Below are 26109 nucleotides of genomic sequence, written 5' to 3'. Positions count from 1 at the left end.
CTACTGAAGTCAGTTCTATCCCCCTACATTCTGGGAAATCTGGACATTACTGTTTAGAATTCATATTTTGTTTTGTTGGCAATAAGCAAGAATGTTACCAGCCTCTGGACATATAACCACTGTAATATTTATTTTAGTAAGCTATTAAAAGCAGCATTCTCTGCAGAAACAAAACGGGCCCAATAACTAAAAGAGGTAGCTTGAGGGGCGCCTGGGTGGCACAGTGGTTAAGCGTCTGCCTTCAGCTCAGGGCGTGATCCCGGCGTTATGGGATCGAGCCCCACATCAGGCTCCTCCGCTGGGAGCCTGCTTCTTCCTCTCCCAATCCCCCTGCTTGTGTTCCCTCTCTCGCTGACTGTCTCTATCTCTGTCAAATAAATAAATAAAATCTTTAAAAAAAAAAAAAAAAAAAAGAGGTAGCTTGAGATTTAGGGACAGTTCAGTTTTCCAGGGGATTTAATCAGAGATCTATTGAAATAAAGATCCCCCCCCATGGGATTATTCATGAAGGTTTAAGTCTCCAGAGACAGATGAGTGAATGTCAGTATCAAGGGCTGCAGGGATATTACACAGAGCTTTGGAGCTCCACTCCATGCTGAGAAGGAAAAGGTAAGTAGAAGGCCAGCAAACTTTCTATCAGAAAGGAAAGTCAAACCTCAAATCTCTTCGTGAACAAGCTGTACTGAGCATCTCCAAGCCCACCCTCTTCCCTCTGGATGATTTGTTAGAAGGACTCACAGGACATGGCAGTGAAAGGATACAGATTAACTCAACGAAGGGAGCAAAGTTCAGAAGGAACCAAACACAAGCTTGCAGGTGTCTTCTCCCAGTGGAGTTGCACAGACAAGCCTAACTCTCCCAACAATGACTCAAATGACAATTTGTGCAAAGCACCGCAAGCCAGGGAAGCTCACCCAAGTTCTGATGTCCACTGTTTTTATTGACCTCACCAACTCCAGCCTCCCCCCACCTCAAGCGAAAACAGGCATTTGCCATAGATCACATTGTTAGCATAAACTATCCGGTCAAACCCAGGCAAATAAGCCCTCAAGCATAAAAAACTGCTCTTACCCAGCAGAATATTACAAAGACTCAGATCTCATCTCCCAGGAGCCCTCTAAGGGCCAGTCCTGAAGACTGACCCTCCTTGGGAATGTGTGGGGTTTGAGCACTCCAGGCCTGCTGAGTTAACCCTTTCCTGCATAAATGCTGATGACCAGACATCCCAGTAAACCCACTAATGGTATTTACTTGGAATGGAAAGATGATGGAGGGTCTGTATCTGTAAATTTTTTGGGAGGATATATCTTGATTATGTAGCTTGTCTATTATAAATAAACTTAGAATTTTCAGATTTATTGGTGATATGGTCTGTTGAAAAATAAGGGCTGATTATTCAAACAGTTAATCAACGGGGTATGCAGAAGAGATGTTCCCTAACCACAATTACTCCCTTTGTTTGAACAATGTTTCTGCATACCTTGTGTAGGAAGAATCTTGTTTGTTATATCTAAACCAAAGCTCAGCCTCCTGCATAAGAATAGGGCCATTTTAAGAAACCATGCCCAATGGTCTCAGCCTTCTCCAAGAAAAGACAGTTTCATTTGTGCCTGGTGTTTGCCTGATCTTTTTGAATCATTAGTCAAATTCAGTGCTGGTTAAAAGCTAGTATTCAAGACAGTCTAATTTAATAATTCAAGCCGTCAATGAGACAACTCTTCTCTACGTTAAGACCCATATTGTTCTAGGCATATATCAAATGGCATAAAATCAAGATAACAAATTAATTAGTTAATATAACAACTTTGGGGAAGAGAGAAGTCCCCTTAACATTTTTAACAGAATGGTGTAATTACATTCCTAAACCACATCCACATATCCCATATACAGGCTCTAAAATGATTCTCTTAATAGTGACATAATGTCCCTTAAAAAGCTTTTCATTTTGAATGAAGAGTGTGATTATGCGCTCTTTTTCAGGTTCTGTGTCTAAGGACACACATTTAATTTAACTCATCCACTAAATCACCATGGTGATTGGAAATGGGTGGAGCAATGATCTCAGCGGCTAGAAACAAATAAACACTTCCAACCAATCATTACTATAGACCCACAATGAATCTGGTAATCCATTTCTTTTTTTTTTTTTTAAAGATTTTATTTATTTATTTGACAGAGATAGAGACAGCCAGCGAGAGAGGGAACACAAGCAGGGGGAGTGGGAGAGGAAGAAGCAGGCTCACAGCAGAGGAGCCTGATGGGGCTCGATCCCGTAACGCCGGGATCACGCCCTGAGCCGAAGGCAGATGCTTAACCGCTGTGCCACCCAGGCGCCCCTGGTAATCCATTTCTTGCACGAGACATGTGTTTGGCTTTTACGACCATTCTGGCTTCAGATCCTTGAAGACAACACCAAAGAGTGCTAAGTGTGGGATATGGATGCTATACATTAAAAATTAGGTAAAATTACCATTTCAATAAGCATAATGAGATGTATATGCACTGAAACTTACATCATTCTGGAAGAAAAAGAAACTAGTATTTTTGAATGAAATGCCTAGAGTAGTAAATTCAGTTTTTTCCAAGATTTCTATGGCTTAAAGAAAATTAAGAATCAAAGACCCCCAAAATTAATTTTCTATTGTTGGATATTATTGTTAGACTGGATAAATCAATTGCTTTCTAGTAATAAATCATATGTATTATAATTATTATTATTCATTGGATAATGAAACTTTAATTTCAATAAATATTTTCTGATATGTGGTCTTTAGAGACCAAGAAAAATGTTAGTACCCTCTCAAAGACAGGACTAACAGCAACTTTTTGTCTTTCCAACAAATAATTTTTTAATACTTACTATGTGCCAGTGGCTTTTCTAGATTATGGCAATATAGTAATTTTTTAAAAAATCTTCTTTCAAGAATCTTGAAATTTTGCTGATTGCTGGTTTGCAATAAAACATCAATGTTGGGAACACTGTTAGTGGTAATGCAAGAGTCACTTTAACCATGATTCACTAATGTCTCGTCATGGGTCACGTACAGCCTAGACTTTGAGGAAAGAGCTCTTCTGGAGTCTACACGTTGACAACCTGCCAACTAACATGAGCTAAATTTTATTTGTAGGCTAGAAATTAAAAGATGCATTTAATTATCGGTCCTCCAGTGCTTCTGCTATCTTTTAGCATTTATGAGAGTTAATAAACCACCATGGTTTCTGCAAACATAACTGGCAGTAATCCACAATTGATTGAGTTAATTAAGCAGAACAATTGGCAAGAGCTAAAAATAATGAGATGAATTTTAATGAAATGGTACATAATGCTGCAGACCTGCACTAAGGAGTGTAGACAATCTATTTAGAGATTTTTCTTAATAAATTATGTGTGGGCTTGCTTTTAATGTATGTAAAAAGTATGGCATATTTCTAACATTCCGAGTAATGGAAAATAAATGATTACATTTAAACTTTTCCAATGCCTTCAGTGTATAATACTCTCTAATGCTTAAATGCAGATATGATGAGAGCACCTTCACTATGAACACCCTGTAATTATTAATCAGAACCTCTTGATTTTAAGAAGGGGGTAAAGCTGTTGATACTAAGGCTACTTTATTCAATTCAGCATGTCCATGAAATGTTCAAATAATCTTCCACTGCTTTCTTTCATGTGTGCTATGCTCCAAGGAGTCTGGACTACAGGATATTTGCTGATTGCATCCGTGAGGGCTTACTGGGTACCACACCCTGGGTTAGTGTTCTCTCCTTTTGTGTCAGTGCCAGCTAAAAATTGCATTTGAAGCTTCTGGGGGTAGAATTATAACCAAACATCAAGAGAAACAGAAGTTCAAGGATACCGGGCAGTGAATTGCTGTGGCTCCTCCTAAGAGTTTGGCCATGGTCTTTGGCAGTTTTCTTTCTAAAGTCATGGTTTATTATACCACTTCTACTTTGCCCAATAATATGATTCTTATCTCAACATGTCTGTACCAGAGCAATCACTATTACTTGGAAATTCAAAGTGCACAATTCATAATGATGCATTTTATGCAAAGAGAGAGGATTTCAGGATTTGCAATATCTATGTACCAACACAGAGTAGGTAGATAGGGAGATAAATACAACGAAAAGGTTTTTTCAAGCCTTGATGGAATGGGACTCAGAAGTGGACACAATGGAAGAGAAACGTGACATGTCGAGCGGTAGCGTGGAACCTCACGCAAAGTGAGAACTTACAGAAATCACGTGTGGAATTAGAGCTTCAATGCTGTTGGGACCAATGCTGATTGAAGGCTGAAGTCTTCAGCTGTTCCAAGTTCACTCACGGTTCCATCCACAACTGTGTAACCTATGTTCTGAGGAAGCATGGCACAGTGTTAATGGACTGACTTTGAGTGGGACAGCCCTACACGAAAATCCACGTTCTGCCACTGCCAGGATCATACATGATCCTGGGATAAGTTATTTAACATTTGAACACCAATTTCCTGCTTTTTGTAAAATAAAGGCGGGTGCACCTGGGTGACTCAGTTGGTTGGGGGTCTGACTCTTGATTTCAGCTCAAGTCATGATCTCAGGGGTATGAAATCGAGCCCCACATTGGGCTCTGCACTGGGCGTGGAGCCTGCTTAAGATTCTGTCTTTCTCTCTCTTTGCCCCTCCCCCCTCTTAATTAATTAAATTAAGGGGGACGGGGAGGGACACCTGGATCAGAGTTGTTGCAATGATGTAATTAGTGATTGAAACAGATGTGGTTGACTCTCCTTCAGAGACTAGTCAAGTAAAAAGATCACAATAATGTGACATCGTCTAGGTAATAATAGTACAATGGAAGAATAAAGAAGCAATATCACTTAAACGTTATTTTGCCTCAGTGATTTTCATTACGGAAAATGATCATCTAATTGCAAAAAACAGAGCCACACTTTTAAGAGGGGGATAGAGTTCTAATGTAATTAAGTGGCTCCTCATTTCTGAAGCCCAGGAATTTTTTCTAAAGGAACCAAAGCAGCATAGGCGGGAGCTTCAGCTATCAGGAAGGTAGGGGAAAAAATATAACAGGGTAGAGACTTTTAGGAGGGTGTTCCGTTCAGTGTATGGCCTGTTGGATTAATGGGATGACATAGGATGGGATGGGATGGGGTATGGATACCTGAATGTACATTTGGAAAAACAGGCCTGTTTATTTAGGATTTAGCACCACTATGTTCTAGCTGTATAAGGTAACCCAGACTCCACCTGGAGCTTATCTGTAAAATAAGTATGTACGTCCTTTCTACCTCATACAATGTTTCATGAAATTTTTGATACAGCACCTAAAACTGTTTTTAAAAATATACACTGCTATCTCTGCAAATGCAAGATTATAGGATGATCATGATTGTAATAGTGCAAATAAAAATCCAGATCTCAAAAAGCAGAAACATTTAGTCAAATTGTTCTGCCCTTGCATATGGAAATTCAAGAACAGAAAAGTAAAAGAAATTTTTTTAAAGAAAGAACATAGACGACAAATTGCCATTTAAACTTAAAATTCTGTCATTGGGGTCCCTGGGTGGCTCCGTTGGTTAAGCATCTCCCTTTGGCTCAGGTCATGATCCCAGGGGCCTGGGATTGAGCCCCACATCAGGCTCCCTGCTTAGCGGGGAGCCTGCTTCTCCCTCTCCTTCTGCCCCTCCCTCTGCTCGTTCTCTCCCTCTCTCTCTCTTTCCCTCTCTGTCTCAAATAAACAAAAATTTCAAAAAAAAATCTGTCATTAATGACAGATTCTTACATAAAGAAGACAGATTCTTGAGATATTGCAACTTATCTGTTATGGGTTTGAACATTTGGTATCCCCAGAATGTATGTGTAACCCCAATGTGATGGTATGTGGAGGTGAAGCCTTTGGGAGGTAATGAGGTCATGAGGGTGGAGCCCCATGATGGGATTAGCCCTTTGACAGCAGAGAGCTGATCTCCCTCCCTCTCTCTCACTCTCTCTTATTTCTCTGTCTTTGTCTCTTTGCCATGTGAAGATACAGCAAGAACGTGGCCTTCTGCAAACCAGGAAGAAGCCCTTCACAGGAACTGAATTTTCCAGCACCCTGGTCTTGGACCTCCCAGCCTTCAGAACTGAGAAATGTCTGTTGTGTAAGCCATCCATTCTGTGATATTTTATTGTAGCAGCCCAAACTAAGATATTACCAAATAAATTACATTTATTAGCAGGTTCTCTCTGTGTCTGTCTCTCTCTGCCTGTCTCTCTGTATCTATCTCTCTGTCTCTCGCCCTCTCTGTAATTACTATTGATTGCAATGTGCCAAGTGCTGTGCTAAGAGCTTCACATGTATCAACTTATTTATGCCTCACAAGTCAATAAGGCATTGGTGTGGATACAGTCTAGATGTATATGAAATATAAATGGAATTACACAGTTGTGCTGTATGCGTGTCAATACTATGCCTACATCCACCTGTATCATCATCTGTATATACTTACATCTAAATACATCACAACATAGGGGTGCCTGGGTGGCTCAGTCAGTTAAGTGTCCGATTCTTAATTTTGGCTCAGGTCATGATCTCAGGGTCCTGAGATCGAGCCCCGGCTCCATGCTTTAGCAAGGAGTCTGCTTCCTCCTTCTCCCTCTGCTCCTCCCCTCTCTCATGCTTTCTCTCCCTCTCTCAAATAAATAAATAATACATCACAACACAAACACAATGTGATATATGTATACACATATCCACATGAGTTATATGAGCACAACTCAGCAGGTCTTAATCTGTGCTATCCAGAACACGAACGCGACAAAGAACATTAAGTCTCACTTTGTCTGGCATAAGGTAACAAGGATACCTCCTTGTGCCAGATATAGGAAACAAATCAAAGATTTGATGATTCAAATGTTTTCTGGGACTTTCTGTATCTGGAGAGACATAGGAAAATCGACAGTGGGGACAGTGATCTGGCTGCTGAAAGTAATTACAGAACATGGTGAAAATGAACGTCCAGATTTGGGGGGTCTCTGAGTCAGGGTAGGGGTGGGCGGTTTCTTCATATGTGTTTCAGGTGGGTAGAGCTGTTTCGTTTAATAGGGAAAAACTTCTTTACAGTTTTTCCTCAGTTTACCTTTATTGACCGATTAGTTAGTAATTGCAGCAATAAGTTATTTGTCAAGGATTTTTGACAAATCTAGCTCTTCAGAGGCCTTTTACACGATGCTGGGAGAAGCCAGAGCATGTCCAATAGCCCGATTCCAACTCAAATCCAGAGTCCTACAAATAAATTTGACTTAGGAGCTTGACTTAGGTAATATCGAAAATCAGAGCATGAACCACTGCATTAAAGACTGCAGCCCAAGAGAGGATTGCATTGCTCTGAAGCCTCTGGACCTCGTCAGGCTCTCTCCCAGATGACCACGGAACTCTATGCACCAAAGCCTGGAAATGCTGGGTCAAAGCATAAGGGTTTTTATTATGTGCATCAATTGCCAAAAAAGGTGTGTTGATTTGCAATCCTATCCGTGAAATTTACGCAACAATTTTCAAAGTATTAATTTGAGAGGCAAAATGGTAACTCATTATTTTAATTTGCATTTCTTTGAATATTAGTGAGGGAACATTTTTTAACGTGTTTATTAACCACGCTTACTGCTGGTTTTTTAAATGACCTGTTCATGTCCTTTACTCAATAGGGCATTTTAAAAATAATCACAGCACACACACAATTAAGTCAAAGGACGCCGTTTCTTGGAACAGGTCATTTCCCTGTATTTTTTAAAGAAAGGCACTAAATAAAAGTATTAACACTATCAGGAGTTGTAAGGAGGAGAATGGCAAGCACAAATAACATTTCTCTAGCCAATATTTTAAAGCACAAGGCTTTTATGTCCATTCTAAGAAGGGAGTGCTGGAAGAGTGATGAGTGTTTTTCGAATGTTCCTGCTGTTTTTGCTTACGCTCTTTTTATTTCCATCCAAAACACTGAACCGGAATCAGTTTGCTATATATACTTAACAATAATATCTCCTTTGGGGGCTAGCAAGTAAATGGTTTGCTGTTTTATAGGACTAATAATTTTTTAGCTTAAAAAACATTTCATCTATGTAAAAGAAAAATTCTCAAAAGTGTGTGTGTGTGTGCACGTGTGCGTGTAAAGAAACTGGCACTCAGCAGTAGCACCCAATCAACGATCGTTTTTACACTAAGTTGTTACCAGGGGTACTACTCCTTGCAAAAGAGGTAACAGAATGGTCAAATGTTTGGGGTTTTACTCATTCTGCTGACCAAGTTCAGATTTTAAAAAAGCTTTCATAGGTTTCTCTTCGTATCTGCAGAGCTTCTCATCCGCATGCCTCAAACTGGACTTCACGAGCCTCCGTACTTTCAAGGATTCTTCCTGATCATCATGGCCGACTTTCCCTGGGGTTTCTGACGCGAACACTCACGTGTCCTCAAATCCACCTGCACAGCTGGGTTTTGGCCTAAGACACCACCCTCTCTTTCCACGAATCCAAACCCTTGAGGGCCTGCCCAAGCCCCACCTTCGCCGAGAACCCTGCCCACACCTGTGTGGCCCACACAGAGCTCTCACTCTGCTAAACCGCGTGTGCGCTTGCTTCTCTGCACCACACACGCTGCTGCTGGGTCACGTGCTCGCTTGTTTGGACAACTGTTTTCCACACGGGTATCTTCTCTTCCCAAGTCATGTTAGGTGGAAACATTCATTCCCTACTGCTAGCTTATCAGAGAGGGTCCTAATTAGAGGGAAAAGCCTGATCTTTCCCCATGTCCCGCTTTCCATTTGCTCCAGATTATTATCTTCATCGTGGCAAAGACTCATTCACCATGGAGGAACTCTGTCTTGCCCAGAGCACGTGGAGCCCGCTGATGCTCAGTGCGGGGTGGGGATGTGCCCCTGGTCTCAGCAGGGGAGTGACGACAAACTTTTCATGGGGGATAGTCAACACCAGTGGGCAAACTCATACATCATGTTTAAGTTTGGCTGTTGGCCATCCATGCTTTCCCCGTTCAGTACTTCAGTGAAATGTTGTATTGCTAGATTGTCTTCCTGGGATCATTAATAGGTCAGAAAAAATTTAGGTCCAAAGGCTAAAAATAACCACGTTGTTCTAGGCCACACAAGGTGGTCAGAATAAATCGAGCTTTACAGTTGTTAGAGTCGTCACTGCGTGTGGTAGGAGTTTCACAAGAATCTTAAACATTTAAGCATTTCTACCTTTTGCAATAATTCTACCAGAAAATGGAAGGAATTCCTTACATCTTCTAAAGTGCCATGGGGTCTCTGACAATATTATTTCCCCTCGGCTGTGTATACCGCTCCTCTCAATCTCCGCTGGTAGCCACTGTGCGCAGTTCGGCAGAGACACCGGACCGTTGGAGGAGGTCATCGAGAGGACGTGACTGCCGGTTACCATGCAAGCTGGACCCAGGAAATCGGAGGCACCTCACCCTCTCTCTTATCCTCGGAATGTACATTCTGCCCCCCATTCCCACAGCTGGAACCGTTTCAAGGATGCAGCCTTGAGAAGATATTGTGCTGTGGAGACCACCTGGATGGCATACATGACGACCCAGTGAAGGCCTCTATACAAACACGTCAAATTCCCCAGGGGAGGGGGGTGGCGATGGGAGTCGGGTGTAGGGGTCCGGTTGTAGGGTTCGACTCATCTTGCAGCTGCCCAAGAGCAGCCTCCTGGGTAAGTTCCCCTGCTTATTAAAACTGCCACCTACCAGCGTGAAGTGGTCCTCCTCTTTCTCCAGTCTCTTCCCATATCCCGTGTCCTGGGACCAGCTTCAGACTCATCCAGGGCTGCAAACCAGCAGAGATCTCCCTTTCACATCCAGACTCTAACACATTTCTGCCCAAGGTTTAAAAATCAATTGGTATACATCGTGCACATGATCAAAGGAAAATCATCCTTGCTTGAGATCCAAATTACACTTAAAAGAAAGGAACATATTTAGCATCTTACAGCTTCTACCTACTTTCCTGCAAGTATTTTTCTCACTGATGAATTTCTAGACAACATAACAGTTTTACTGTAAAAAGCCTTGGTATAGCCCTAGATCTGCCCATGAGGATGAAACAGAAAGAGTGGCCTGATTGGCGTGTAGTTGCAGTTCTTAGGCAGAATGGACTAATAATAACCATAAGCCAGAGCCCCAGGCCTCCCAAGGGGACAGCAATGGGAAGGTGGGGCAAGGAGTTTGGCGTGGACTCAATGCTGAAGACCCAGCTTTATGACCCAGGGCACACACTAACAGTACGAAGCGAACCTCTCACGGTAAGAGGGTGTATGACGCAACACCGGGCTAACAGGGCAGCTGGGGTGCACTGTGTGGCCACCCGGGGATCCATTAGTACAGAGTAATAGCAAAATGTCCCTGAAATAGCTTACGTTTTTCCTGCCTCTGTGTGATGGTTCAGTAACTAGAGCAGAAAAGGGCCTGAAGGCTGAAGAATTCATCTCCTTGTGAGCAGAGATCAGAGCCTGGAATGTGGTGGGATGAGCAAGCTAACGCAAAACTTTCCAGCCTGAGTTTCCTGCGCCCTGCTCCTTCTCTGCACACTCTCCATGCATCGTCTGCACAATTCCTGCCCTGACCGGGAAGCTATTTCATTCTCTATGGTTGTGGATACACAGCATTGAAGTAGCTTGTCTATGTCTTCTTTTAAAACTCAAGTATGGTAAAACCATTGAAGAAAACAGTTCGGTAATTTCTTATCCTTATGAACATATATTTGCCATAGGACCCAGCAATTCTATGTACTGACTTAATAAGGTAGCTACGATTACCCCCCATTTTATCAACAAGTAAACCAATGCTCTATGAAGGTAAGTGACTTGCCAAGGCCACAGAGTTCATGTGTGATGGGAGCTGACAGGAATTCAAGGGCATTGTCCCCTCTTCCCTACAAAACCTGACATTCCATCATAGCATATGCCTTCTTAAAGAAAAAGAACCAAAGATTTCAACCCAAGTTTAGCTTAAAAAACAAACAGAGAAGTGAAAAGGAAAATCTTTTGTAATGCCTCATTATTAAGTAAACCATATTTTTCAGACTATTTTCATTGTACTGATTTTAACACCATTCATGCATTTCTTGTTCTATTAAAGTATTTGAATATTTAATATGCCTCATCAATTTTGTATGGTGCTGACTTCATGAAAATGGAGGTTGCACAATTATCACTGAAAATATTTTACTCGAGCTTTATGGAAACCAAATTCTCCTTTCAAGACTTGGTTTGGGAACAAATAAAACAACAGTCACTTAGGTAGATGTCGTAAGTTAAACAAGACTTTTTTCCCCCTGGAAAACAATGCTACATTTCATTTGCAACTTGTTTGCTAGCATACTATTATAGATCTGCAGAACCCACCTTCAATAATTTCTCTATTCTCTAGACAGGTTTATGTTTATGTCTACAGAATAGAGATATTACTGCAGGCAGACTCTACAGATCTACAGTATTAGGCTAGCAAACGAATCACAACGAATGTAAAATTGTTTTCCAGGAAAACAACAAAACAATTATATACTCTGATTAATATAAATAGGCCAGGATTTTACCTCAAATTTAAGATGGAAACCGCACATGACGCGTAAGGCTGATAGTTTGACAGAACAGAAATCTTCATTGCATCAAAAGAATGTTTTACATCCTTTGTAGTAACAACTGGTTAGAATCCAAAGAGAATAACTGAGAGCAGGTATCTCTGTAATGTACTGCTGGCATTACTCCTGGTTGAGAGGAGGTAGCTATCATTGAATTTTACTGAAACAGAAATAACTTTTCATTGCAAAAGAGGGTCTTCCTTATATGTGAGTCATTATTTTCAGTAAATAAAGATCTTCCAACTACATGAATCAAAAACGTGATAACAAACAAAAAAAAAAAAAAAGAAAGAAAAGAAAAGAAAAATGCCAAAATCTACACAATGATGGATCAGGCTCTATTTAGAACTTCCATAATCTTGACCTAGCAATAAATGTTTGCCTGTGACTTCAGGATTGAAATTAATTTACTATGAGCCTCATACAAATCTAGCAACAATCCTTAATAATTTGGCTACTGTCTTGCTTTCCTGTGTTTTCCCATATCCTTATGAAATTCTTGAACTTTCATGAAAAGGCCATTATATTTCCAATATGTATACTTTTTTAAAAAAAAAAATCCTTATAACATTTACATGTGAAAGGCCTGGGTTGGTCATTTTTAAATATTTGCTAAATGCTTTTAAATGCACAGAGCAGTAGGAACTAGGGAAAGCACACCCTTTGTCAGATGCCCTGCAAAGTCGGTTCTACCTGGAAACCCTTGAATGTCATGGCCGCTGAGTTGGCTCTATACTTAAATTAAAACAGATCTGAATTCTGTTAGAGCTCAAGTCAGTCTTCAGCACTAAGGATACCAGCTCAGTCTAGGAGACCAAACATACCTGAATAACTGAATTTTTCCTCATTTCAATCTGAATTCCTGGTTTTATGTTCATAGATAGCACATTTAAAAAAAAAAAAAAAAAAAAAAAAAAAAAAGCACATGTTCTCAAGTCCCTGAAGGAGGGGGGAAGCATTAGGTGCTGAAGGCAGCTGTCAATCAAATGTAACTTAGATACTTGAAAGAGGCACTTTTCTTTAAAAGGGGTGGAATGGGAGCACATACTAAGGAAAGACGGAATGGGAACTGGACTACTGCAGAAAATAGAGCCCATCCATGAATTGACCAACGCATAATCTAAATATGAGATCAGGAAATAAAATGCTGTGTCTTAGAGTGGAACCTAGACTTTAAAAGATGATTCAGATGAGTGTTTCCTTTTTCTGACTCTTACTTAATTGCCTGTGTGGGTTGGGGAGCAAGTCCAAAAATAATAGCTAAAACCCTGCATGTACTCTTATAAATCAATTTACCAATTGTAAATGAGCTTCTGCTGAATAATTCTTGTGGTAACATGAAATTTCAACTTCAAACAAGGACAAGTTTTACAAAGCATTTAATCTTCATTCAAACAAAGTATATCTGATGAAAATCATGTGTTTGCCAGTCCTGAATTTATTTGTATGTACAAACACATTAAAATAGAACAGCAGGCATTTTGATTTAAATAAGAGCTATTCTAAAATAATATGGATAATAAAATTCCTTCTCAGGCTTATCTGGTTAGTTTTGTTTGTAATACTTTTTAAAGTGCTAGTTTACATTAAAATCACAGTATTTCAAGCAATACAATTTAATACTATATTATCTTGGCAAAAATGCAAGCATTACTGATTGGCAAACACAGAAGCAACATAAGGCTAAATGCAAATAGTATGGTGAAGTTGGCATGCCATTACAATGTGTGATACGGCAATGGAAGCATTAATAATCCCTTTCAGAATTATTACTGCCTAAATATTGTGTTAGACTCTTAAAGGCTGTGAGGGGCAGGCAATGCCTGCCTCACCTGATGGGCATTTACTATGCACCTGTGAGAAAGAAAGGAAGCCCTAGGACCTCTGCGGGCTTCGTGGACAGCTAGGAAAGTCCTCGTTATTCATGAGAGAATGGCAGCTCAGGCAGCTCGAACAAGTGCTGGAGACATGGGCAACCAGTCGACCCCTAAGAAACCAGCCTTGTCTCACTCCCTCCTCTACGGAGCCCACTATACTCATGACTCAGCTGCCTTCTCAGTTTCTCCCTCTGCTGCCTCAACTTACACACACAGTCCCAGTTTCTACTGCCTTCTCTGAAGATCCAAATGACAAAAAAAAAGAGATTTGACTGAATCTATTAGGTGCCATCCAACATGGAGTCTTCCTACTGGACACTCTCCTCAAACCAGATCACCTCACAGGCTGGTAGGCTCTGTACATCTAGCTTATTTGGACAGTTGCTCTGGGCATAAAGAAGGGTTGGGTCAACCAGTGAGGGTCATGATAACAACCAAGTCACATGACAAGAATCATGGGAGCTTACACAGAAGAAACTGTGGCTGCCTAATTAGCGCTCTGTCCATAGAGTCCCATGGAGTTCCTCGTCTCCAGTTCAGCAAAGAACTGTTATGGGGGACACAGAACCGAGTAAAGAAAGGTCCCTGCTTTCACAGAGCATCTTCAAACTATTAATAGTATGTTTTTAGGTGGGATTTCACTGAGGTGTTTTCACAAGGGTTTGGATGTACCCTCCTGCCTTGGCTTAAAGAACCTCCCTCACTGAGCAAGAAGGGTTGCTCCAGGAGAGATGTTTAAAATTAGCTGTTCACGTTAAGCTGTCTTCTCCCTGACATTCACAGGGGAGATGCAACACTCCACAAAGCACATGGCATCAAGTTCACATTGTAAAGAACAAATAAAAGATTTTAATTCTCTAAAATTAAAAAAATAAAAACAAATCTCTTCTAAAGTCACTGAAACATAGCATTCTTCAAATCAGCAAATTTCTTATGTAGCTAATTGAATAAATAGTCTCAGAGAACAAAGCTTACCTCCGTTCACAAAATAAACATTCATCGGTCTTTACCTCACATCTTACGGTTATTTGATATCTATTTCCACCACTGAACTGTAAGCTTCTTGAGCCTGCGAGTGGGGTCGTTCATCTCTGCAGCAGCAGGACCTAGTCAAGAGCACGTGTTCCATATATGTTTCTTGACTGAATGAGTGAAGGTATTTATTACCACCAGTAGGCAACAGAACAGCATTGCTGAGACAATATTGTGAAATAGCACACACCATGTTAATGGGAAGTAGCAGATAAAAAACTCACTCTGGCGGCTGACAGAATGTACCAGATAGCAGCTTCCAGGTCTGGACTAAGGCAGTGCGTGTCCACCTTCCATCATCATTGAAGAGCTTGGATTTCTCAGAGCCATCACACCCATTTTCTGTAGCGTCACAATGCATTCACTTCTAATGGAAAGAAGGAAAAAGCAATACCTCTGACTTTAAGCGCAATCTCTGCAGTTTCCACCTATGGGTATTTAGAAATGAACACAGAAAAGCTACAACAGGGCCCCCGTACAATGGTGGTGTGACCAGTCCAAGCAGATGTTTCTAGAGGAATCACCTCTAGAACACCAGGGTGTGCTCTTCTGTTAGCAGCTTGAGCTGGCCTCTCCCTAAGGAGTACTTCCTTAAGGATACCATGTTGTGGTTTGGCACTTTATGGGGTATGACTGGAAGAAATGACAATAATCAGAGTCTGAAGCGCTGGCTGCAGCTGCCAGATGGGTTTCTCCCAGATTAATCGGCATGTTAGCAACAGAAATGCCCATCAAATTCTATGTGGAAAAGTCTAGAGGCACCTACAAAGCTCTTCTACCGAAAAGCTATAGGGCAATTAGTTATGCCTAATGTTCAAGACATTCTTTAACAGCCTTGAAATTCAACAGCATTTTCAAAATAAGAAGCTAAAAGACAAATATGGTGGCAACACCAGGAGCCTGGCTCAGGGTTCTTTGTTCCCCAGAACATGCTCCACCAGGTGATAATGTACACCTGTGTATAGGATCACAATTATCTGCTGGTACCTCAAGGCATATTTTGCATACTGAGTTAAAATTTTCTTTCCTAGGGGGACCTGGGTGGCTTAGTTGGTTAAGTGTCCAACTCTTGATCTCAGGGTTATGAGATCAAGCCCCTCACGTCAGGCTCCACGCTGGGCGTGAAGCCTGCTTGAGATTCTCTCTCTCCCTCCTTCCCCCCCCAAAAAATAAATACAATTTTTTTCCTAGTTATGTTGTCCATTCTAATTTTTTGCAGAAAACAGGACTTCAATTAGAAGAGACTGGATTTTTTAAATCATTTTTACAACAGTCATGAAAAGAGTATTACTTTTTACTTTGACAGAGAAAACATTGTATCTATAATTCAACATAGCATTTAGATATAATCTTTATAAATTCCATCATGATTTGGGCTTCTGCTTCTGGCCAAAGTGAGGTAGTAGGGTCCAGATTTACTGGAACAATCATGAACACCAGGTGAAATCCATAGAACAACAGTTTTCAAAACTGGGTATCAGCCCGTAAAGGACAGCGGATCCTCGAGAGGTGGGAAACAAAGGAGATGAGCCCAGTTTGTCCCAGATTATGCTCAGAAAGCTTCAAGGCCAATGCAGAGGGAGGGACAACAAACCCTGTTCTACTCCTTAGGGAAGACCCAAGGCAGCTGAGTTCATGGGACAGAGTACTAGAGAGGAGAGGGCCTCAGAGAGAGACAGCCCCAGAGATCTTCGGCTGATGGGTGCCCAGCAGGACTGCTCTTATTGCCTGAGGAAGCTGCCCAGGGCAAGATGGCAGGGAAGGGGCCATCAGAGAAGCAAGTATACCTTCTTTCGCTTGCCTGTCTTCTAAAGAGCAGTTGGTTCTTTGAATTGGGGAAAGAAGAAAGTATTTTAATAGGATAACGACAACAAAGGACAAAACGACCCTCTAGTTTAATTTCGATAAATTCAACATCTCTAGAGCGAGGTGCTTCATATCTACAATATAATCACTTGTTTGTTTTGTTTTAGGTTTTGTTTCAGAAAAAAATTATGAAGATAGTACAGTTTCCATACACCCAGCTTCTCCTACTATCGGTATCCTACATTTAATAAGGTGCAACAGTCACAAATTAATGAACTAATATTGATGCTTTCTCCTTAAAGTTCATACTTTGAGACTTTCCTCATTTTTCCTAATGTCCTTTTTCTGACAGTCACTCATTTGTACTTATGACTCTACTTCAGTGGTGTATGGACAGCAAATTTATCAAAAATGTGCTTTTTCAAATGAAAAGCTTTTAGTGCTACCTTCATTTGAAAAAGAGAATTACAAATCTGAGTAGAAAATACTAAACTAGGGGCGCCTGGGTGGCTCAGTCAGTTAAGCATCTGCCTTTGGTTCAGGTTGCCATCTAGGGGTCCTAGGATGGAGCCCCACATCAGGCTCCCTGCTCATCTGGGAGTCTGCCTCTCCCTCTGCCTCTGCCCCTCCCCCTGCTCATTCTCTAGAGCTCCTCCCTTCCTCTCCCTCTCTCTCTCTTTTTTTTTAAGATTTTATTTATTTATTTGACAGAGAGAGAGATAGCCAGCGAGACAGGGAACACAAGCAGGGGGAGTGGGAGAGGAAGAAGCAGGCTCCCAGTGGGGCAGCAGGGAGCCTGATGCAGGGCTCGATCCCAACGACTGAGCCACCCAGGCACACCTTCTCTCTCTCTTTCTCCCTCTCTCTCTCAATAAATAAATAAAATCTTTAGGGGGGGAAAAAAAGAAAATACTAAACTATTTCTAACATACACCTCCATCTGAAAATCACATATGCTAAAATACAACAGACTGTTGTCAAAAAGTAACTTAGAAGGCACTTAGGACTCTGGTAAAAATTTTTGGGACTCTGGTCCCCTTGTCCCAGGGCTTCCTATAGCTCTGAAGAGCTAGTCAAGAAATCTCAGAAGCTAGTATTTCAGAGCCCTCTACTGGCCACTTCTCACCACTGCATCCTCATTTTGGTCCATTCTTAACCCTAGCAAACTCCCTGAATATACCTTCCTAGATTAAGAAACTAAGACAGAAAACTCACATAAGTAAAATCACAAATGGAAGAGAGGACATTACAACTAATGCCACAGAAATAAAAAGGATCATAAGAGAATACTATGAACATCTGTAGGCCAACAAATTGGATAACCTACAAGAAATGGGTAATTTCCTAGAAGATACAGTCTACCAAGACTGAATCATAAAGAAATAGAAAGTCTGAACAGACCTATAACTAGTAAAGAGATCGAATCAATAATCAAAAACCTCCCAACAAAGAAAATCCAGGACCAGATGGCTTCACTAGTGAATTCTACCAAACACTTAAAGAATTAACGCCAATCCTTTGCAAACTCTCCCTAGAAATTGAAGAAATGGAAAAACTTCCAAAATGATTTTATAAGGCCAGCATTACCCTGATGTCAAAGCCAGAGAAAGACATTACAAGAAAAGAAAACCATAGGCCATTATCCCTGATAAATATAGATGCAAAAATCCTCAACAAAATACTAGCAAACTGAATTCAACAGTGCATTAAAAGGATCAGACACCAGGAACAAATCGGATTTATCCCGAAGAGGCAAGGATGCTTCAATATACGAAAATCAATCAATGTAACATACCACATTAACAGAATGAAGGATAAAAACCACTTAGCCATTTCAATCGATGCAGAAAAAGCATCTGATAATACTGAACGCACTTTCATGATACAAACACTCAACAAACTAAAAATAGACAACTACATCAGCATAATAAGTATGAAAAGTCCACAGCCAGCATCATTCTCCATGGTGAAAGACTGAAAGCTTTTCCTCTAAGGTCAGGAACAAGACAAGGATGCCCACACTCAACATTTACATACAAAATAACATGGAAGCCCCAGCCAGAGCAATTAGGCAAGAAAGCAAAACAAAAGGCATGGAAATTAAAAAGGAAGACTAAAAGGATCTGTTTGCAAATGACATATGTAAAAGACCTTAAGTATATACATAAAAAAAAAGTTAAAATAAATTCGGTAAAATTGCAGGATATGAAATCAACACAAAAATCAGTTGTGTTTCTATACACTAACAATGAATAATCTGAAAAGGCAATTGATAAAACAAGTCCATTTATAATACATCAAAAGGAATAAAATACTAGGGACAAACCTAACCAAGAGGTGAAAGACTTGTACTCTGAAAACTACAAAACATTGGGGAAAGAAATTAAAGGCAGCACAAAAGTGGAAAGACATCCTGTGGTCACAAATTGGAAGACTTAATGTTGTTAAGATGTCCGTATTACTCAAAGCAATCTACACAATCCCTATCAAAACCCCAATGGCATTTTTTTTCAGAAACAGAAAACTTCATCCTAAAATGCATTTGGAATCTCAAGGGACCTCAAAGAACCAAAGCAATTTTGAAAAAGAAAAATACAGTTGGAGACCTCACACTTCCTTATTTCAAAACATACCTCAAAACTACAGGAATCAAACAGTGTGGTACTGTCATAAAGACAGACACATAAATAAATTGGACTCAGAAAGAAACCCTTGCTTACATGGTCAAATGATCTTTGATGAGGGTGCCAAGGCCACTTACGGGGAAAAGACGGTCTCTTCTACAGATGGTGTTAGGAAACTGGATATCCACATGTAAAAGAGTGAAGTTAGACCTTATTTTACGCCATATAAAAAAGTTACCTCAACAGGGGATAAAGACCTAAAACTGTAAAACTAAAAGAAAAGAGGGGGAAAGCTTTAAGACGTTGGGTTTGGCAATGATTTATTGCTTATATGACATCAGAAGTACAAGCAAAAGGAGACAAAAGGGACTACGTCAAACTTAAAAACTTGTGCATCAAAGGACACAATCAACAGAGTGAAAAGGCAGCCTATGGAATGAGAGAAAACATGAACAAATCCTACATCTGAGAACGGGTTAACATCCAGAATATGTAAGAACTACAATGCAACAGCAACAACAACAAAAAAAAAAAAACCGAGAAGCCAAATTTAAAAATGGCCAAAGGATTTGAATAGACAGTTCTCCCAAGATAATAGACAAATGGGCAACACACATATGAAAACATGCACAACATCACTAATCATGAGAGAAATGCAAATCGAAACCACAATGAGATATGACCTCACACTCGCTAGGATGGCTACCATCAAAATGTGTAGCTAAGTGTTAGAAGGGACATGGAGAAACTGGTACCCTGTATACTGTTGATGGGATTGTAAAATAGTACAGCTGCCAGGAATAACAGGATAGAGGTTCCTCAAAACATTAACAACAACAACAACAAAAATAGAACTATTGGGATCCAGCAATCCCACTTCTCTGCATTTATGTGAAAGAATTTTTTACAGGATCTCGAAAGTACATTTGCACTTCCATGTTCATTATTCACATGATTCACATGTTCATATTATTCACAGTTGCCAAGCCATGGAAGCAATTCAAATGTCCAAGATGAATAAAGAAAATGTGGTACATACATATAATGGAGTTTCATTCGACCTGGAATATCATTTAACTTAATTTTTTCGAAGATTTTATCTATTTGTCAGATGGAGAGAGAGCACAAGCAGGGGGAGCAGCAGGCAGAGGGAGAAGCAGGCTCCCCGCTGAGCAGGGAGCCCAATGCAGGACTCCATCCCGGGATCATGACCTGAGAGGAAAGCAGACGCTCAACCAACTGAGCCACCCAAGTGTCCCTCATTTAACTTAAAAAAGGGAGGAAATGCTACAAAATGGTGATTCTTGAGGATATCACTCTAAGTAACATAAGCCAGCCACAGACAAATCCTGTATGATTTCACTCACAGTAAAGAACCGAAAGTAGTCAAATGAAAACAGAAAGAATGGTTACCTGAGACCAGAGTAAGCAAGAAGAGTTGTTCAATGGGCATAGCTTCAGGGTTGCAAGATGAGAAATGTTCTGGGGGTTTAATGTGCAATGTGAATATAGTTAACACTACCAAACTATATACTTAAAAATGGTTAAGATGAAAAATTTGGGATGGTTTTTACCACAATTTTTAAACTTGGGTTAAAAATCTTAGTTTTGTTAAGTACTTACCCAGGAAGTGTACAAGAAATGAATTTCCACCACAGGACACATCCAGGGAGGCAGAATAGAGAACCGGGTGCCTGGCCCCAGCACAAGCACCTTTCCAGCACAGCAGAGGCGGTGCTGCCCAGCGGCTCTCACGGTCCCGGGGGAGCCCACGCCGGGTTATGGGGAGCAGCTGTCCCACAGCGGCAGGTTGCCGCACGGCTGGATCCACTTCAGGTAGACTCCTCTGAACAGGCCGGGACCAATAGTAGCTTAAAGAGCCTGCCAACGAGGCGAATTCAACCATTCCAGGACGAGAAAGGGCGGTGCTTTCTTGAGCGTCCCACCAGGAAAGCAGAAACACATGAAGAAAAGGTGAAACACACAGATTTAAGACCCCCTTTTCTGGGACTTAAGAAGGTCATTTACCAGTGAAAGACTTAAATTCTCCAGCGGAGAAACGAAGGGCAAGAGAGCGAACAGAAGGCAATGCTTCGGGGTAAGGGGCCAGGGGGGAGGGGCGACGCCTGGGCACCAAACTCCATCTCCCCTTGTTAGTTTCCTCAAGCTGATTCAAAACTGAAGTGAGGCTGATCCTCAGTTTATTGTAAGTCTTCTTTATTTACAGTATAAGTCTCCAAAAGGTCAAGGCAGTTTTATCTCTTAAATAACATGTCAATCATATAAAACAGCTAGAACCAAAGTAGAGAAATATATACAATATAATACATTAAGTATTTTCAATATTTTTAATTGAATTTTTCATATTAAATTAAAAGAGGATATTATAATTTACAATGTCATTTCTCTAGTTAAAATTAAACCTGTCAAAAGACATAATGTACATTTTTTACAAAACCAGCAGAGCAGCATTAATAAAACTGCTCATGATTGTAATTTTTGTTTTTCTATAATACACTGCACCCGTGTTACAAAAACAAACAAACAAAAAAGCATTGCACTAGATGGTTTGAATACTGCATAAGTCAGTATGTTAATACTTGAGAATAATGAATGGCCTGACCTGTTTCAACACCAGGCTCATTCACAAGAGTTTCCATTCTGCTAGCTAAGCAAACTTTCTACAGGTAGATGACTTTTTCTTGGCAGTTTTATACAAGCCCACTGCTAATGGGTAAAATGCCAAGGAGACACTGATGCCACCAAAACCAATACAAACCTATTTACAATACCCAATAAAAGCCAAAGCTAGAAAACCACTCACTGCAAGAAAAAAAATTATAAGCAGCACTTTCTGTAGGAAATTTTCAATGTCTATAAATTTAAATTATTCAACAGACTACAAAAGGGCTTACAATAGCCAATTCCCCTTATTTTTCTCAGACTTGGATAAGAAAAAAGTAAATCTTTTTTATTTTTCCATAAAGTTTTGATGACATCAAAAACCTTCACATTTATAAATAAGATTTTTATACAATGCAACACGTTCACCGAGTTTTCTTGTGCTACTATCAATTATTCTCAGGATGCATATTTTATTCTAAGGAAGAAAGTATTAAGATTTCTTCCTCAGTCTTAACTTTTCAACATCAGTATTCTCCAAGCCTCGGAAGGGAATTCAGGAGAGGTTAGTTGTCGTTCAATCTTAACACCAAGGAGCACAATATTGGAAACACCTCATATATACACAGATGGTAGCGGCCTAAACAAAAGCAGCCAGGGCTGAGGATATGGTTCTACCACTCACAACAAGTTAATTTCCCTTTCATTAAGAGAGTTTTAAAAGGACAGATCACCCTCGCAAGGCAGCAAGTACTGCTTCAGATCATATAATATCGGAATTTTTTTAGCCACAAAATTATCTAAGAGGCCACATCACTTTAAAAAATAGTTCTTCAAATCATGGGCAAGGAAAACAAAATCAACATGACAACACCACTGTCAGCAGCCATTCCAGTGGAGAATCCAAGCTATACATACGCATCCTATGGAGACTAAAACAAACCACGTGGTTACAGCTAAGGAAAGTGCGACCTTCTCCTGGGCTGTGCGTGACCGAGGGTGCCAGAAACGGACAGATAAATAACCCTAAGTATCCTGACTGAAAAAAAGAACAGAGACAAAACAGTGTTTGCATTCAAAAGGAGATGCAAAATCCATTGTTCTGGACGCAAGAGAAGTTCCGTTCCATCCACCTGTCTCACTCCTGCAGGAGCCCATCCTTTTTTAGTCTGTAATCTCGGAATTAAAACCACTAGGGTTCTGTGCGTTTTCAAAAGGCACACCACATGGTTTTTTTTAAAAGTGCTTATCATCAGTCCTAAGTCCTCGGCCAACCTATTTCTAGTTCAAAACAAACCATATATCCAATTAGCACCAAACTAATGCTTTCATTTTCTAAAGCAAACTTTCCAAAATGTTCCTATTTTACAAACTTACAGTCTCTGTAACTGGAATGTACCCAGAATTCTTTTTCTTATTTTGTGAAAGTTAAAATAGAAATGTGCTATTACAGGAAGCCTGAAAAGAGGAGAACTTTATAAAACTTTATAAATCTCCAAATTACCCTTGTTGGGGAAAGCAGCCACGAGGAAATAGTTGGTGTTCTGTTATTTCCTCAAAGTCAGTTTAGTACCGTATCTGATCACTTTTAAACAAACGAAAACTCTATTAAACAAGAAGTTCCTTACTACAAATATTTTATCTCTTTAACATTTCTCAATAATCAGAACTGGCCTAGAAACTGGTGCAGAAAGTTAAGAAACGGATGTCCACACTAGAAACCTCTTAGTTGTACAGATGCCACTTAAATTGCTATTTATACTGAAAAAGACACTTTACCTTTACAGAAAACAAGCAAGTGTTTACCTCTCACCCAATTTCTTGGATAAGGTCTAATTTATTTTCTCCATTAAAAAAAAATCCTTAGTGTTTCTCCCTTTGGGAAGTTAGTCGTGATAGACTCATTTACTGTTTCCCTGAAAGTGGAGGAGAACCTAGAATATGAGCATGTGCAGGTAAGTGCAGTTTAACATATTAATTGCACAAAAGTTATAAACAAGCTTAAAAAACAGCTCCAAAAGAAGGCCTACTGTTAATGGCTAGAGGCTCCTGTCACCCACAGAGAAGACAGAACTTAAAAAACATCAAGCACACTCAAAAACGAGGCAAGGTAAGAACATGACAGGATTCCCAATTTAAGTCAAATTCCTCAATAAAATAAGAACAGACTGGGTCCATCTGTCTCACTGGCCATTAAGAGAATAATTCAGAGTTTTTTAAAGGTTTCAGAAACTCTGATAATAGGCAACATTACATTGTTATGTAAGACACACAAAACAAATTCACCCGCTCTACAAATGCTAAGTAAATAATGTGTCAAATGGGATGCTGGGAAAGTCACAATCTAGGAAGCATTATTGTCTTAGCAGAACTGTTAACAAATCTGACACCCCATTTTTTCACCCTAACTCCTCATCTCTGACCATACATTCATCTTTAGCCCTTTGAAATGTGTCTATAGTTTAGCTTAAATGGAAAAATATTCATGCAACTTCCCAGCATAAGTCAGCTAACTTGCAGGTATCAAAAACCAACATGCAAATCCACGGCGTTTTAACCCTTCAGTTGCAGACAGCCCATGACCGCAGAACAGGAAGGCCTTGGCATACAGTGGTGAACGTGATGAAGAAATAAAACACGTAGCTTATTTTGGTCCTTTGTTCCAGGCCCCTTTCATTCATGGTCTGTTTCAAAATTATGTGCTCCCTCCCTTTCAGCAGTTCAGACCTAAACCCGTCCAGTGGTCTGGTACCATCAGGAAATACTTGTCCATTGCTTCACAAAATCTAGTCCTGTACAACTCTGGAGAGACCACAGTTGGCATTTTACCTAAGATGATGAAAGAGTAAAGGGAAAAAGCTGTTACAGAGCTGATCAGCAGCTGACTTGAACAGCTATGTTCTTTCATGACAACTGTTGTAAAGACACACACACAACAGTCTCAGAAAGGAGGCAGGAGTGTTCACTGTGTCACATGACACGGGACAGGGCCTTCCTGGTAGGGATTTCCATTTTAAAAGACTAGCTCTTGGGGTGCCTGGGTGGCTCAGTCAGTTAAGTGTCTGACTCTTGATTTCGGCTCAGGTCATCATCTCAGGGTTGTGACATCGAACCCGGAGTCAGGTTCCAGGTTTTGCGCTGAGTGTGGAGCCTGCTTAAGATTCTCTCCCCATTTCCCTCTGCCCCTTCCCCGTTCCCCACCCCTCTCTAAAACTAAGAGACTAGCTCTTGCTTAGAGATGAGAGATGGAAACACAAGTGGAACTAGCAGTGCTCAGAGAACTTACATTTCAAGTGTTAATTAAAAACTTCTTATTCAGAATATCTGGACTTTTTTGGGTAACTTTTCATTCTGGCATTTTAACAAAACTTTAAAACCAATTATTTCCCTGCTTACATAATTCCCTTTATTAGCTGATCATTTTGGAAATGATAAAATCAGAGATAACCCTTATTTTTTTAGAATTTAAAAAATACCCATTTTTAAATATTAACTGATGGGAAAGACATGAAAACAGTTTAAAAAATAAAAATTCTGCTCACCTTGTCCTCCTAAAATTCCTGTTGATTTGACAACCATCTCAAGCTTTTTGTCCCATGTAAATGTTCGAATATAATCTGTTACAGGAGGCAAGATTAGCAGTACAGCTACGTTAGTAAATATAAGAAGATAACAACAGTAACTCCTATTACGTCTACAATGTTTACTGAGTGCTAACAATATTGCCAGGCACTGTCCCAAGGGTTTTTCCTATATTAATTCTTTTAGTCCTCCTAACAACTTCACAGGGCTTCATTTATGAGTAACTTTTTGAATACAGATATTTTTGGTAAAGATAATGAAATGAAAATGAGGACACTGAATAGAAGGTAACTAGAATTTAAAAGCTATTGCTGAATTTTCAAATGAAAATTGGTGAAAATATTTAATAAGCTATGACTAAACCAGGTTCAGTATAATCTTCCAATTAACTCTGGCTTCAATCATGAACTATAAGTAACATATGCTTACTGACTTACCTATAATTCCGACTACCAGCTCATTGCTAGTATCATCTCGCCCAACCAGCAAAGAATAATCTATAATGAGGTGGCTAGAAAGAAAGTGGGAATCACTACGGATCGAGGCTCTCAGCACGGCTTTGGAATGAGAACGGATATACAGAGGGTTGTCTCGAACCATCTTTAAGAGATTTTCATCCAGCAGGACCACATCACAACTCTCTTTCCCAGTATCGGTTTTTACATTTCTATTCCTAAGTGAACCCTTCAAATCAAAAACCTAGCAAAAAGAAAAGTTTCTGTCATTTATGCATGAGCTGCATAATTAATTGATGTAATTAAATTGTAATTAAATTGGAAATGCAAAAAGACTCCTTATAGCCCTTATATATATGTTTTTTATATATACTTTTAAATTTAATTTTAAAACTTAATCATAACTTATATAAATACTAAAGATATTTATATATTATATTAAATTTATATTATATATAAAATTATATATAATGCACGCATTATA

At 39.9% G+C, this 26109-nt stretch overlaps 1 protein-coding gene across 21 annotated transcripts in view; it reads right to left on the bottom strand.

Annotated features, from left to right (window-relative positions):
- Positions 1 to 2221: 2221 nt before the first annotated feature.
- The window catches only part of PIKFYVE (phosphoinositide kinase, FYVE-type zinc finger containing), a 102520-nt gene continuing 78632 nt past the window's right edge, over positions 2222 to 26109 (bottom strand). For 9 of the 21 annotated variants that reach the window (XR_004623600.1, XR_004623598.1, XR_004623593.1 and 6 more), the window contains 6 exons: positions 25608 to 25869; positions 25131 to 25205; positions 20590 to 20898; positions 9737 to 14903; positions 4240 to 4358; positions 2222 to 2399 (listed from right to left, as the gene is read on the bottom strand). Coding sequence is in view for 4 of the 21 variants with exons in the window: in XM_034655075.1 (XP_034510966.1) it covers positions 14887 to 14903; positions 20590 to 20898; positions 25131 to 25205; positions 25608 to 25869 (663 nt within the window). In the remaining 17 variants the exon portion in view is untranslated. Of the gene's footprint in view, positions 2400 to 4239; positions 4359 to 5662; positions 14904 to 20589; positions 20899 to 21300; positions 24418 to 25130; positions 25206 to 25607; positions 25870 to 26109 lie in introns of those variants that run through there. The other 12 variants (XM_019798420.2, XM_034655077.1, XM_034655076.1 and 9 more) reach the window with 10 other exon arrangements.

This window comes from Ailuropoda melanoleuca, chromosome 2, assembly GCF_002007445.2.
Source record: "Ailuropoda melanoleuca isolate Jingjing chromosome 2, ASM200744v2, whole genome shotgun sequence".
NCBI classification, from domain to species: Eukaryota; Metazoa; Chordata; class Mammalia; order Carnivora; family Ursidae; genus Ailuropoda; species Ailuropoda melanoleuca.
This window is presented reverse-complemented; position numbering and strand designations above follow the sequence as displayed.